The 15,646-nt window shown below is 39.9% G+C and overlaps 2 protein-coding genes across 3 annotated transcripts; one reads left to right on the top strand and one right to left on the bottom strand.

Moving 5' to 3' along the window:
- Window positions 1-239: 239 nt before the first annotated feature.
- MED31 (mediator complex subunit 31) lies at window positions 240-13,014 on the top strand. 2 transcript variants are annotated; one of them, XM_083805977.1, is made up of 4 exons: window positions 240-261; window positions 10,126-10,203; window positions 10,873-10,969; window positions 11,704-13,014. In XM_083805977.1, the coding sequence occupies exons 1-4, from the start codon at window positions 258-260 to the stop codon at window positions 11,894-11,896; spliced, it is 372 nt and encodes a 123-aa protein (XP_083662103.1). In that variant the 5' UTR covers window positions 240-257; the 3' UTR covers window positions 11,897-13,014. The 2 variants fall into 2 exon arrangements, with proteins under 2 accessions (XP_083662103.1, XP_083662102.1); XM_083805976.1 differs by lacking the exon at window positions 240-261 and adding an exon at window positions 7,092-7,322.
- Window positions 13,015-13,086: 72 nt separating this feature from the next.
- On the bottom strand, window positions 13,087-15,644 carry TXNDC17 (thioredoxin domain containing 17). The gene is made up of 4 exons (XM_083805987.1): window positions 15,502-15,644; window positions 14,492-14,573; window positions 14,113-14,188; window positions 13,087-13,410 (listed from the first exon to the last, which is right to left on the bottom strand). The coding sequence occupies exons 1-4, from the start codon at window positions 15,641-15,643 to the stop codon at window positions 13,342-13,344; spliced, it is 369 nt and encodes a 122-aa protein (XP_083662113.1). The 5' UTR covers window position 15,644; the 3' UTR covers window positions 13,087-13,341.
- Window positions 15,645-15,646: the final 2 nt, after the last annotated feature.

The following is a 15,646-nucleotide window of genomic DNA, read 5'->3' as shown; positions in this document are numbered from 1 at the left end:
GACAGACTTAACTTGGTGATGGCCAGCATTCTAGGAGTTAATTAGATGCAGGTGTCCTTCATGAAACACCTCTCAGGTCTTTGCTAATTTATACAAAGACCTGCAGCAGCTATACATAGCCTAGCTATGTGGAGTCCTTCCACTGTACTGTATTTTAATTGATCCCACAGTAGGTTAGAGTCTGCACAATAAAGTAAGGTTAGGGAGAAGGTCAGGATTCTCTGCCTCCTGAGAAACCTTTAAGGAATGGAAATTACATGGGTAAGTGTTTCATTTTTCTTCTGTGGCTTGGTCCCCTGTAGCAGCTGGAGCCAAAAGATCAGAAAAAGACCCTAATAAGTACTGGGAGGCATGAATGCCTATCCTTATCAGTGTTATGCAGGTGAGAGGTCCAAGTTCATATACTTTATAAAGCCAGTCTAGCAGGGTCACTCTATATGTAGAAGACTACCTGACATAACAAACTTGAGCAGTAAGAGCTGGAGCCGTTGAAGTAAAGCTCCTACAGAAAGAGGCTAACTCAGCTATTTAGAAACCTTTCAACTTTATTAAGCAAAGATGTGCATGATGTCTGGACAGCTCTGCTAATACTTACTGTTGAAACTCTTGCACTCAGGAGTAGAAGGTGAGCAATTTTAGGAACAAAGACCATTCTGACTATTCTTCCAGAACTGGAAATAGATTCCAGGAATGCTGCTGTCCAGAATGTGGGCAGAACCCTCCTGTCTTTTGTTGTCAGTGTTGAACGTTCCTGGTGTAGGAGATGCACGTTACCTGAATGGAAAAAATGTTCTATGAATAAAATCTTCCCTCTGCTGTGCTGTTCTGCACAGGAGTTGTTACAGCTTCACGTGGACTGTTTGGTGGCATTCATTAAGTGTAAGTAAAAGACAACATGGAAAAGCTGCTGAATAGTTATAGCATGCAAGAGAATGCCAGAGAGGCTGCCACAAGTGTTTTGTGATCTAAGATCAAGCTTGTTACGATTTCTTTGTCTTCCTCCCGAAAATAAGCCTTTCTGTTCAAGTAAGGTTCTCAAGGAATGGATATGACACTGTCATTTCCAGCAAAAGACTTTTTCAGCTTTGAGTCTAGGGGATTTTTATTTTTTATTTTTTTCCCTGAGAGTGCATTTAGATAGCCTTCCTTATTATTTTTCTTCTGTGCTTCTACTGATAGCAAAAGTAGCCCTTTCACAAAAGCTGAGGTCTGAATATTTCCTGAATCCTGGTATTCATGAATCCTGGGATCTATAACTCCCAAGAAAACAGGTTCCTGATATTCAGCAAAAGGGGTGATTTTCTCTGCTTTGTGTGTTTTTGTCAGCTCTAAAGAAATAATTAGAAGACCTCCAAACTTTGGAAATGTGAGGTTAAAACACTGGAATGATGATCTGCCTTGTAGTTAGCATGTACATATTACGTGGCTCGTGGTTAAAGATTTCCATAAAAGGCTGCTTGGTAGTCTAAAGATTTCCATGAAAGAATAGATTGTAGAAATCAGAATATCCAGGTTGGGGGGGGGTGTTGTTTGTTTTTATAATATACTTTCTAAGCATGGTTGTGGAGTCATGGATTTCATTTGCAGTAATTATTTTTTCTCTGAAACAATTTTTTGATTTCTACCCAATATCTAAGAGGTGATCGGGATTTTCTCTGTGTCTCACTATCAGACACGTAATAGGAAATCCAGGTGCAGTAGTACTGTTGAGGTAAAAATAGCTTTATGTACTGTTCTGTACTAGCCAGTATTACTGATCTCAAGAGAAAGCAAAATTAATCTAGGATCTGATCCTGAGACTTCTTTTGTTATTGTTTTTTGCAATGGTTAAACTGGAGGACTGCAAGATCAGACAGCTCAGCAATTATTATTATGGTGAGAGGTAGTTTAACATTTCTTATTTATAGTGTATATAAAGTGGCCTACGAAAAGGCTCAAAATATTGCAATTACTCAAAATATTTGAATTAAGATATTAACTCTGCAATACAACAAGAAAAAAGTTGAATATAACACAAGGAACATGTCAAGTTGTGCTCTACACTGTTGCGTAATTATTCAATAAATTCTAGGTTTCTTCAAGTTACTTAAGTATCTATGTTAGACGTAATCCAAACAATCTAGTGTAGGACTGACATTTGGAGGTTAAGAGACTTGTCTACATAAGGTATATTTAGATTTGCCTCCTAAGGAGTTCAGCACTTCTGTTTGCCTGAATGCTATATAATCTTAACTATATGCATTGACAGACTGGCTAGCATGCAACTAAAGAGAAGGTTCATATTTTTGCCAAATATTTATGTAAGCATCCATGAAACTATAACTATTTGTGTACCACCTTTGCAATGACCAAGAATTAAAGTTATTTTCATCATGGGTGGGTGAGCTTGTGGGTGAGTTTGTACAGGATATTTAAAGTTTTACTTGCCAGCAGGAAGGAATCTCACTAATCATAACATCTTCATTACCAGGGGCCTTGCAATTCTAGCACTCTTTTCTTCAGCTGCATAAGTAAGTGCAGTGATATTTCAAGTACAGTTATATGTTCCTGTACAAGACTAGGATAATCTAATTTGCCTAATTCTCTTAAGTCAGGCAATTGATGTGGTGATAAGGCAAAAAAAAATCTTGTTTTTATATTTAGCTCCAATGATTTCACTAACATGATTCATTTTTATCAAAATGTTAATACTCATGGTTATTAGCATTATGGACTTGGTGGCAGATATAAATGTGTCATGGAATTAAAGAGCCTACTCTCTGGAATAAGAGACTGACAGGCTAATAATATTGAACAACTGAAATGCTTCTCCTAATAACACTTTAACTCAATATTGCATGTGGTTTAGCATTTGTTCTAAGCATCCTTTGAAGTCTAAATAAAGCCCATTGACTCACTTCAAAGTTTTTTCTTTAAAGCACCTTTAAAAATGTCTTAAAATGACAAGCAATACCTTAGTGAAGATATTCCTTCCGGAATGTTACTCTAAAGTTCAAAGCATATTGATCCTCAAACTCAGCTGTGTTCCCAGTGTCCTAACAACAGAAGACTGACATATTTTTAACCACCTTATTAAAGAAAAGTATAAAATGCTTTGTGACCTTTTGACATTTAATCTTAAATTTGTCTTCACTTCCTAATGGTTATCTAAACCTGGACGAGTATCGTAGTCACATGAGTACATGTTGCACTGTCTGTAAGCCACAGACTTATAAGTCTTTTTACACTCCTTCACAAAATTTTCTGCTCCACTGAATGGTGTTTAATAGTCTTCAGATGAAGATTGTTCTACCATGATTATCATAGGTTGGCTTTTGAAATGCGTGTTACCTGCCAGTTTCTTGAACTTAAAAAAAAAAAAAAAACTTAATTGAACAGTTAAGCCTTTAATTAAATATGTTCTGACAGTTGTTTCAGTCAGTGATAACTATGATCTTGCTTCTATTCAATTACAATTATAACATTGGAGTAAAAAAATTGCAGACTCTGTACTGGCTTGGTATATTTATAACATAATGCATACTCTGTTCTCTGTTATTTAACCATATTTGTAGCAGATTACTCTCCAGTCTGAAAAATTCTGTCTTGCATTCTATGGTTAAAATCCTTTAAGATGTCATTACCCATGTCAATTTAAGTGCATCCTATACTGAAGTAGATGGGTAAATGAAAGCATATCTCTTGGGGTCCAAGCATCGTGTATAAAGTACTTCTTGTTTAACAAGATCACTGTTATCAATTATGAAGCCTTGCTGAAACTTTTCTTTCTCACAGAAATGCATTGTACTTTGTCATAGGTAAACTCAGAAATGTTTCACATCCCTCATTTCCACCTTCAGGAGCTAACAGCACTTCAGACAAGACTCCTGTGTGTAATGGAGTCTTGGTGTCTTCACATCCCAGAAATAGTTTCATTTAATGACTGTGTCTCCCTGTCAATTCTAGTGATGCTATATTGTACTTGACATCATAAACCATATTGCTTTCTAAACAGTATTACTGTTAATGCAGTACTAATCAGCATGATTAAAAAGGCCAGAACCTAGCCTATAGCTTCTAATATTCTCTGAAACCCATGAGTGCAAAACTGAAGCTTAAATCAGTGGAAGGCACATCCAGCTAAAAACTGTCATTAACCAAAAGTTTGGAAGTTTGACTAAGCTAATATTTAAAAGCATAAATAAACCTAACTTTTCCTAGAGAAAGTTCTTTTTTTTTTTTTTTTTTTTTTTTTTTAGCATGACCCTGACTTTCAATTTTGTTCCTAGTTTTGATGGCCAAGAATTGAGTTGTTTGACTTAACTCTCTGGCAAACCTACATAGTAATTTATTTCCCGTGACCAAGCCTTTCTTAGGATTCTCTCCTCTGAAGTCAGTTTTGGGAGAGAAATCGCATTCCAGAATAGCAGTGCAGATGCATGGGATCTGTTTGATCTCTGCTTTTAGCCCAAAGTATGTGTTTACTGGGGAGTGACTTGTTACATTTTGTTGTAGTAATGGTAGTATTCCATAACCACTGAAACCTTGGATTTTTTGTTGTTTGGTTTCTTTTTTTTTTTGCTTTAAAAAAAAAAAGCACAGCCCTATTTTATTAGGAAAAGCTATGCATAAATCCTGTTTAGATTGTTTTGTAACCCAATTTCGGGGGGGAGGGGGGGCAGGAATCACAGTGCATAGGAAGAGATGGTATTATAGAAAAATCACTAAGTAAGACACTAAAAGTAGTTTAAAAATGAAAATAGCAAATCACATGCATTTAAAAAATAAAAATCAGTCAGGTTTCAGGTAAGTCTGTATACAGTGTACTGTTACACAAGTGCCTAATCATACAATTGTAGTAGCAATGAACCTAAGCTAACTTGACAGTGTTAAACCATGGGGGCTTTTGTTCTAAAAAAGTTCTAAAAATCTAGGATGTAACCCCAGGCAAAAATGCAACCTCTAGAATAAATTTACAACCTGAAAGCTGGACTCCTTTCCAGGGTGCTGATGCAACAGTGCAGTTCTGCTTTGCACTCTTGGAGTGTTTGTTTATTAACTGGTTTCACTCTGATACAACTTTTTAATGAATGAGGAATTAACTGCAGAGGTTGTCTGAAACCTACTTGGCTCATTGTAAAGTTGCTACAAAACAAACAGACAAAAAAAGGTCCAGGCTCAAACTTCTGTCCAACATGCAGAAAGAAAGAACATAAAAATAAAAATCAAAATGTAGTTCAATATTTTAGGTTTGAGTCTCTCCTTTCCATTTTCTTCAGCTTTGGAAATGTTTATCAACGGCTTGCCTAGTGCAAAGTTAAAATGAATGTTTTGCAAATACAAACACAGTCCTCTTCTTTTACCATTCCCAGCTGTTACCCTACATCTATCTGGGGGGAGGAAGGAAAAAAAAAAATGGAACATTGGTAACACAGGTAAATAGAATGAAAAATCCTAGCATTGAGATTTAAGGCATACTGCTTTCTAGACAAAGGTTCTGTCTAGAGGCAGGTGTTGCTATGGTTCGACTTGGGGGAGGCTCTAACATAAACTGAACTAGAGTCTCAGGTGTTACAGAACCTCCACAGAAGCCACAGGAAACCAGATGGTGTAAGTTCTGCTGTTCACAGGTTTATATGGTATATTTTCATTTCTGTTGGAGCATCCTAACTTTAATAAAGCATTTAAAAATGATTTTATTGAATTCCATCTTAAAATACTTTGTTCGGTTAGGTAAGTATTAATCTCTTAACGTAGACTGTAGAAATCAAAATGGCAAATCATTTCCACTTGATTTTAAGTACAGAGAACTTTCTTTATATCATAAGCACCAAACTACTTACTGAAATTAGTAGTTCTGTCTTTTTCTTTAACCAGCTTTGCAATGTCCCAGTCCAAACTGATTCCACATTCGGAAAAGACCTCTACACCCATTTTATAGCAAGTCCACTATTTTTGAAGTATCTGTTATATTTAATCTACAGATCTTCTTCGGAAATTCTGTTGCTATTGCTTTGGGGGTAGTACAGAACTATAGGGAATACACTCCTAAAATATCCTCCTCACCCATCTATAGGTTGACCATGGCTGGTTTATTTTTATCTGGTTAACATTAATAAAATGTTAACCTCTCCAGCCATATTGCTGTTAGAAGGAATACTCTCTTTTGATTAGGAAAAAAAAAATATAAGACTTAGACATCAGGATGATACATAACTTTATGCCTACACTGCTTCACATTCAAACAGTTTATATGGGACCTTTTTTCCATGTGGTAGAAGCTCGCAGATTTTTTTGCGACTGCTACCTGAAGGTGGCAGCAAAGTTTTCAGAAGTCCGTTTGTTCTGCTGGCAAAGTTTGCAGAGTGAAATGATTGCTATGAAACTGAATTTCGATTATTTGAAAAATACACCAGACTTTGTACTTTGACTTCTGGCACTTAAAAGTTTGAAGTGAGCTACAAAACACAACAGGACAGCAAGGGAGGATTTTTTCCAATACTATCTTCAGTCTGGGTTTTTATTTGGAGTCTCCAAATGTTCTTTCTGGCCACACAGGTTGTTACATGCTCTGCCACTGAAAAACCGGTAGCACGTATCTGCTTACCTACGGAGGAGAACGGCTGCCTAGTAGATTAGACACGCAGGAATTTATATTCTGGGTATGTGTTTCTGAGTAATATTGTTATGGGGAAAAATCTCCCTCTGCCAGTGTACATTTCCCTCATGAAACTGCCATAATTTTTTGTTTCCTGAAAAATGACTTATTGGAACTTGTCCCAGAGAATTTATCTCAGTATTTAAAAACTAATACTGAATGAGGCATCCTGTCAGCATACGTTTGAGGACCACGAATGACAATTACCACGTGGGGAGCCCTTTTTGCCACGGGGGAGCTGCGCGGCATGAGTCGAGCGCAGCCTCAGACCGGCCCGCCCGCCCGCTCTCTGCCGACGAGGCCGTTTCCTCCGTTCGGTGCCCAGGCACCAACCCTGCTGTTCTCCGGGGGGGGGGCCGCCGCGAAGGCGTGCGGCCGGGAGCGGGCTCCCCCTGCAGCAGCCCGAGTGTCTCCGCCGGGCGGGCCGAGCTCGCCGTGCCGGCGCCTCGGGGCCGGGCGCCGCGCTGGCGCGGTCCCGCCCGCTAACAGGCGGCGGCGGGGCGCGTTCCCGCAGGCCTCGGGGCGGGCCCTGCGGGCAGCCGCGCCGCCCGGCCCGTTGCCGGGCAACCGTCACGACCTTCCCAAGATGCCCCGGTGACCGTCCCCGCTGGGCTCCCGTCCGGGAGTGCCTGTCGCCATCTTGTGCCTCGGCGGGGTGGGGCCCGGCAGGCCGCCATGGAGGCAGGTGAGGGGCTGCCGCGGTGGGACGGCGCGGCCGGGGTCGGGCTGCGGGCCGGGGAGAGGCCGCCCGCAGTCCGGCCGCGCGGAGAGCTGCGGCCGGCTCGGAAGTGGGTGCCTGTGGGGGCGTGCTCTGAGCTCTTCCCCGGAAGAAGGGGGCCAGGGGCAAAGTCGTGCTGCTCCCGCCGGGCTGCGCGGGTCTCTCCTTGTGAGGCCGCCCCCGGCACCCGGCCTGCCCTGGTGCCGCCCTGCTGGCTCCTGGGGAGGCGTCTGTGGCCCTCATCCTCTCAGACGCCGTGGGAGGGGATAGCCGTAGAACAAAAGCCCGCTACCCCAAAACTCTAGGATAGTTTTTGCACCTTTTGCCACGGATGCCAGCCTCGACTTCATGTTTAACGTTTGTCCTTAATTCAGGAGTCTGAGCTGCAAGTTGGGGAGCTCAGGGTCTTCAGTCAAGCGCATCCTGTTCTTGGTCTTTATTCCTATAGAATGCATTGGTTTTCATAATGATGCACGAGCCCTGGGCTAGTAGCTCTGCCTTGACAGCATTATAGAAAAATGAACGTGTGCTTAGATGCAGCTTTTCCAGGGGCATGTATATCCAGGTGTTAGAATCTGTTGGTGGTCGCAGCTGGGAATTGAAAGTAAGCCTCGCAGTCCTGTGAATGAGTGATCTCTAGTGATAACAACAGACATCTGAGCACTGAGCTGTCTTCCATCAGTAAGGGTCTACTATGTGTTCATTATTGTTAAGATTTAAGCATTCTATATACCTTTTTTTTCCTATGTTCTCAATTTGCATTGCACAGCTCTTGAATTCTCTGTTCAAGTTTCTTATTTTTTTAAGGACATAGCCATTTCTCTATAGCATGGAAATGCTCAGTGGTGCAGGATGGAGCCATCAGAGAGTTGTCATGAAAATACTATGTCAAGTAGAATTTATCAAATTACTATCACAGAATTTTTATAAGTTTTTATAAATATTACACAAATAATTATACCTACTTTAACATTTCAAAGTGTTCTATTTAGCCCCGGTTGGTGCCAAAGAAATTAAAAGAACTTTGGTCAGTGTGGGCTGTTTTAAACAGATTAAAATCTGTTTAGTAGTTTGTAAAAGATTGTTTTATATGCATAATCACAATGTACACGGATTATCAGGATTCTCTTAAGCATATATTCTCAATGAAATATTTAATAGCTTACAAACATAGGTGATATGGTGAAAATAGGCGAGAATAAATCTGTAATAACCAACCTGGATCAAGTAACAGTTTATACCAATAACAATGCAGTGACACTCAAAAAGAGATACTTTTTAAAATGAAGGTACTTTGGTGGAGTGATTCTAAAAATAAGGAGGTTGATTCCTCATTGCTCTTTTTCTGTATGGTAGGCCCTGCCACATATTGTCATGGGTGTAAATGGAGAAATTACATGGAATTCTTATGATCATTGCTAAGCAAGTGAAAACTGGCACTACTGAGCTTTGATGTGGTATTGTGTTCAAGTGAGTCTGTTCCTCCACATTTCATCTCCCAGGAAGGGACTATTTGGCAGAATTGCAGAATAGTTAACGTTCAAAGGATCTTCTGGAGATCACGTAGGCTACTGCATGCCTCAGCGTAGGATCAGGTAGAGCAGATTGCTAAGGGTCTTGTCTAGTCAGGTCTTCAGTGTCTCTCAGGGATGAAGACTCCACAGCTTTTCTGGGCAACATATTCCTTTATGGATTTAAAAAAAAATAAAATCTTTACTTTAAAAGGATTTCCCTGTATTTCAGTTTGTAGCCATTGCTTCTAGTCTTTTTTCCTCAGCACTACTGAGAAGAGTTTGATTCTGTCGTCTTCATTCTCTTATGTCACGTATTTATACACATTTGTAAGTTTCCCCCAAGTCTTTTGTTCTCAAAACTGAACAGTCACAGCTGTCTTTGTCTCCTTGTACATTAGATACTGTAATCCTTTATCTTTGTGTTGGTTTGTTGGGCTTGCTTCTGTATATCCATATCTTCCTTGTCCTGAGGAGCCCCACAATTGGATGCAGCACTCCAGATAGGGTTTCACTGGTGGTAATTAGAGGGTAAGGATCACCACCCTTTATCTGCTAGCAATGCTTTTCCTAACGCAGCTCAGGATGCTGTTGAGCTTCTTTGCCACAAAGGTATGTTGCAAGTCATATTTGACTTTGTCTGCCATGACTTTTAGGTCGTTCTCTACAAAACTGTTTTCTAGAAGGTTGGCCCCTCAGTCTGTACTGTCACATGGGGTTATTACTCCCTACATACAGGTCTATGTGTTTCTCTTGGCTGAACTTTGTGAGGTTCCCGTCAGGTCACTCTGAATGGTAGTGCAACCTTCTGGTGCTTCAGTCACTTCTCTCAATATTGTCATATGCAGTCTTGCTGAATGTGCAGTGTGTCGCATTGTTATGTTCAATTAGGATTTTGGTGGGCCATTTGCTGTTCTCTCTTAACCTGCTTAAATTTTCCCTGTACAAATAAATCATGTTCCTTGCTTTTACCTTTTCCTTCACTAAACAAAGGGTCAGTGGGCATTCCTCCATTCTTTACATTTTGTCTGTTTAAAAAAAAAAAAAAAAGCAAACACCCACCTATTTATTAATGCAGGCCCAACACTGATTCATCTGTGGAAAAGGCTTTGCCAAATGAGTTCATATTTATTATGGGGAGTTACTGCTTCATCTCCTGTTTAAACATGTTATTCCTATTTGTATGACTCAAATTGAGAAATTGACTTTTGAGTCTATCACGTGGGTCCAGTTCTTACTGTTTCTCTTGTATATATCAGATGATACAGGAAATCGACTGAGGTTCCAGCTGGAGTTGGAATTTGTTCAATGTCTGGCAAATCCCAATTATCTCAACTGTAAGTACTTAAATGTCAGGATCCTGAGGAATGAATATTATTTAATGGTGTTTATTATCACTGGTAACTAGACTAAACAGTGACCAAAAGGTTAAACAAAGAAAGATGAATAGATCCTTTTCCAGCATAAAGGTAGTCTTTAAATAATTTCATTTACCCAGATTTCTTATGGCAGGAGGAGGAAGCCTTTAAAATGCAAAATGTTTATGTTATTGAAATAAAATAAAATGCATCTATCTGGTGCAGAAGAGAATAAGTTCAAGTGAAAATAATAATTTCAAGCTAACACTATTCGTTTATCTGAAACCAGAATTTAACTAATGCTAATAATAGTTTCAGGCACTAAACATAATACCTCTGATTTTCACCGCCCGTTTTGATGCTAGTCAAAAATTCTTGTTTTAAACAGCTGTTCACGTCCTTGCTGCTGTACGAATGGAACATTATAAGGGAAATGAGATTAGCTTATTATACCTATAATGCTGACATAAAATATATATTATGTCCTTTGTATTTATTTTGTCCTGAGTTGCAAAAAAATGTTTGGAATTATAAATTTATTGCAGAAGTGTCTCCTCTGTATAGTTTTGTGAATGCATATTGTTCAAATTTGGCAGATTTCTTCATACCTCTATAGCTGACAATTCCTTGTTTGTCATTTTATTTCAGTTCTTGCACAAAGGGGCTACTTCAAAGACAAAGCTTTTGTAAATTATCTTAAATATTTACTATACTGGAAAGAACCTGAATATGCAAAATACCTGAAGTAAGTATTAAAATCACTTAGGTTTCTGCATTTTAATGATTTGATACTTATCTTCTATTATGCACTGTGTGGCAGCATCTCAAAATTTGATTTTTCCCTGCAAGCAACCAAAACCTGCACTGTATTTATGTGTAATATAAATTTTCCTGTTTCCAATAGCCTGGATTTAACAGTAATAGACAAAATTATAGAACTTGTTGTTAGTAAGTTGTGCACGGAATCTATATTTTGCAGTCTTTATCTCTACCTTACATATGCTTAAAATAAAACTGTTTAGCATTATGGGACAAAACTACTTCATTCTAACGTAGTTAGTGGGCTAAACTCTTTTTTGCCTTGTTGATGCCTATACAAAGTAAAGGATGATTTTGCATTTCTTTGTTAGTGTTCATACTCTTCCACATTTTGGAAAAACAGTTTTTGTCTGTGTATTTTAAATGTGCCCTGGAAACAGACATTCTAGTTAATGTGTTTGTTTTAATGAAATCTAACCATTAGAAAAGTTACTCTATGCAAGTACGTATATGCGCTAATAACAGTCCTTGCTTCCTAGCCTAATAGCGAAGGTATTAAGTTGCAGTGCGTAGAACATGGACAGTCTTAAGTGGTTTGATATTGAGTAAAACACTAAATAAATAAAATAATGAACTCCAGAGTTACTGGAGACTCCACTTCTAGTGTCACTTGTAAAAACTTGTATTAAAGTATTTGTGGTTTTTTTTTTTTTTATCCAGGTATCCCCAGTGTTTGCATATGTTAGAGCTGCTTCAATATGAACACTTTCGCAAAGAACTGGTAAATGCTCAGTGTGCTAAGTTTATTGATGAGCAACAGATTCTTCACTGGCAACACTATTCACGGAAGAGAATGCGCCTCCAGCAGGCACTGGCAGAGCAGCAGCAACAAAACAATACCTCTGTAAAATGAAAAATGCTTGGAAGAGTGATGATAAGGTGTACTTCAAGTATTTACAAGAGAGGAATGTAGGTTTTGTAGGTTTGGCTGTGTGTGTATGTATTTGTCAAATGAGTTTTTTTCTTTCACCTACTGTACCGACTTTTTAAAGATAGAAGACTGACATATCTACTTCTGCAGTTTATTTTGAATCGTGGAAGATCTTGAAAATGCATTTACTTTAGGTATTTGTTCCTATGGATTTTGTAAACAAAACAGTTTTTGAGGGCACTAACATGTATGTATCATAACAAAAAGTGTAGTTCAGCAGTCTCTCCTTAGTAGGCATGTTCCCTGGAGAACAATGTGTCTTGAAGTTTGGCTAAGAGCTCCCTCATGTACCCCTTTCTACAACTGCAGGAAGAGAAATTTGAAATAATTGTGATTGCTGCACAAAATTTGTGGATTTTTGCCTTGAAACAGAGATGAGTTACTATTTGTTATTTCTGTTTACCTGGTAATCATTGTTCCTGGGGTTCTTAGAGGGCTTTCCTGGCAGCGTTTTTTAGAGACCAAAATTGAAGTGTGAAGAAACAAGAGCTGCAAGATTAGAGCAGAGATAAGTTATAAACTTTGTGAATACCCAAAAAGGAAATAGGCTGTAGCTGTATCTATTCCTCTAAACTCAGCTTACTTTAATCTTGGTGTTCTTCCAGTGAAATATAGGATGCTCTTAGACTGTTTTCTACAGTATGTGTACTGAAAACAGTTTGTGTTACAAAAAAGGTATAAATGCACAACTGGAGAAGCATTTGTCATTTATTCTTGTATAGTTTTTTTGTAAGAATGCAGATTGTGGCAGATGCCAGGGGTTTAATTTTCATGATTTAGATTGTGTTCATGCTGTATTCACGCTATATTTCATGTTCATGTAGGAGGAGGTACTGTAACATGTTCAGAACCAGACTGGTAGCCTTTAGCTTAGGCTGAACAGATAAACTATTAAACATCTTTAGTATTGAAAATTTACCATAAGAGCTTCAGTAGCTGCATAAAATTAGTTTTAGGAAGAAAAAACATTTTTTTCTGTTTCTCCTGCCCCCCACCCCCCCAATACACACTTACTCACTATTAAAAATATAACTTGGCAATTAAGTCTTACTCTTCAGTAAATGTAGGCTGTTGTTTTGGTTTATAACATGAGCTCAGCTCCTTTGAAAAGATACTGCTTGCAAATTCAAGTTTATTTCAACAAGGAAGTACATTTTTTTGTTGCAAGACTTTAGTTGATGATTTGAACTTAGAATATAATGACATTTACCTCAACTAATTGGAATTAATTAACCATGATCGTTGTGGCGGGGGGGGGGGGGGGAGGGGGGGGGAGGGATAGGAGGGCACGACAGGTAAGGATTCCTTAAAAGGACAATGAAAATAATGAGATGAACATCTTCGTAAATGATTGGCTACTGGAGGATTTAGTCTTCAGTAAACAACATACGCACAAGCTCTGCTTTAAAACACTCTTCTTCAACCAGCTTCTGAGGCTGAAAAAGGAAGTTAAGATGTTTTAGGAGCAATTAAAAATCTGTTCTAGACTAGAGCTATTTGCACATAATACTAGCTGTACTACAGCAATTGTTTTTTGTTATATGGCAAGTGTGAGTTGGGATGGAGGATAGCGTGAGCAATGTAAGGATAACTGAAAAATGCCTGAGGGTTTTCTGGTCTGGGAAGAGTCATTCCTGAGAAAGTAATTGTTAAGTTAAAGAATGTGTACAAGTTAATACTTGGTGTGACATGTTTAATGCCCTCAACTATAAAGCAAGAGTTTACAGGAGTGAGAGCTGTAGTGTATTTCAATGAAAAATAACACTATACATGATCCTGTTCCACTCCCATAATTCAGCATTTAGATTTCTTAAAATTTGAGGAGCCATACATCAGGAAGCTAACACCACATTGCTAAGAACTTAGCCTACCCCTAAACCACTATGTGCTACGTGTATATATTTTCTTTATTACAGAGAATATTCTACAAAAAGCAGATCGGTTCTCTCTCAAGGAACTATTAGAGCTAGGAAGAGTGCATGGATGGGAGCCAAAGAGATGTTCCTAATTGTCTGTTCCCTTAAAACAAGAGAGAGGATATCAGAAAACATGCATAGCAAACTCATTTATAGCCATAAGCCCCTGCCAGTTTCCCAGTTGGATGCATGTAGATCCATACAATACAATATATCACTTACTGTTCCATATTTAAGTAGTGTAGGCACTCCTGTTAGTTTCAGATTCTTCCTGAATTCATTGTTAGGATCTTTCCAGCTGTTCAGGAAGATGGTAGTTAAACACAACTTGTAAAAATGTGTTAAAAGTGCAGTTTGAAATTACTCTGTTAAAATTACTTCAAAAGGATGATTTGAAGATCTTTACCTCCCACCTCCCCAGCTTCCTCTTTAGAACAAGCATGCAGATAGTTACTTTATGGATGGTGTAGACCTCCACACTCACAAAAGGACAGTCAGTCATTAGTTTCAACAGGTTAGTTAACCTCTAGTCTAGGAACAGCATGTAGTGGGTTTACGTGGCAAGGTAATACCAGTTGTTGACATTAAAACAGTTACTTACTAGGCTCTGTCTCCTACTAGGCAGTAGATGAACACAGACTCATCAGGCATGTTATGAAGTTCCTTCCTCACAACTGGTTCAGCTAGAGAGTAATTTTTAAATGTTTGTAGTTAATAGTGTGCTATAGAATCACGTGGATCTAGTACAACCAGCAAGGTTGCTAATAAACACTTTGTTTCAGGCAGAGATCTGTATTTTGTTTCATCTGGTTATCCGCCAGCTTTGCAGAACTTAGATGTTCAACAATAAAGGGAATGGCCTTTGCAAAAATGCCAATTTCAACTTTAACAAGCTAGACAATTAATTAGTGTCTCCTCTGGATAAGAGCCCAGCAAAACAGCAGTAAGTGGTTGTCATATGTAATCTGGCATATATGATCCATAAAATTCACTGTAATGCACTGAGAAGCTGCCTTCACATTCTACTGCTAGGCACCGGTGAGTCATCTCTGCCTTTTGATACGTGAAGCAGAGGTGAATTAACTGATCGTAAGATTCATATCAAATTGTTTGCTAAGACAGATAAAAACCTATCCTTCATACCAGTCTCTACTCAACAGCATATAACGTTACACACTATTCCGTGGGACGGCTGGCAAATCCAAGACCAGCACAGACAGCTTGTTTCTGAAGCAGCAGCTTTGGCCTGCTCCCAGTCGCGTCGGCCTGCAGCGCCAGTTGGGTTCACCATGGTGTTATCTGCAGCTAGAGCTTGGGACCCGAACCCCTCCCAGCTCCCTCGCGGAGCAGGATGCGGACTCGGGCTGTCTGAACGCCCCTCGACAGCTCCGCACCGGGACCTGCTGGGCGCCCCGGCACGTTCACCCCAGGAAGGGCAGCCGGGGCCGCTCCGGCCGCTTCAGACAATCCGGAGCGACCGCGAGCGCCCGCGGGCAGGCGCATCCCGGCCGGCACCGGCCCCACGAGGGCTGAGGGGAGGAGGCCGCCCCCCGGCGCCACGCCCGCGCTGCCACGGCCCCCGGGGGCCGCGGGGTGCCCGCCCGGCCTCACCCGTCACGCAGTCCGGGCACCAGCTCCTGCCCTCGGCATCTTTGTCGCCGCAGAAGAGCGCGAAGATGGGCCGGCCGTGGTAGCGCTGCGCTGTCTGCACAAACTCGCCGTACCCGCGGACCTGCTTTTCCTCCCAGCCCATGGC

The sequence above is a fragment of the Anser anser genome, assembly GCF_964211835.1.
Source record: "Anser anser genome assembly, chromosome: 20".
Classification (NCBI taxonomy): domain Eukaryota; kingdom Metazoa; phylum Chordata; class Aves; order Anseriformes; family Anatidae; genus Anser; species Anser anser.
The sequence above is the reverse complement of the archived record's forward strand: the minus strand, read 5'-3'. Positions and strand labels throughout refer to the sequence as shown.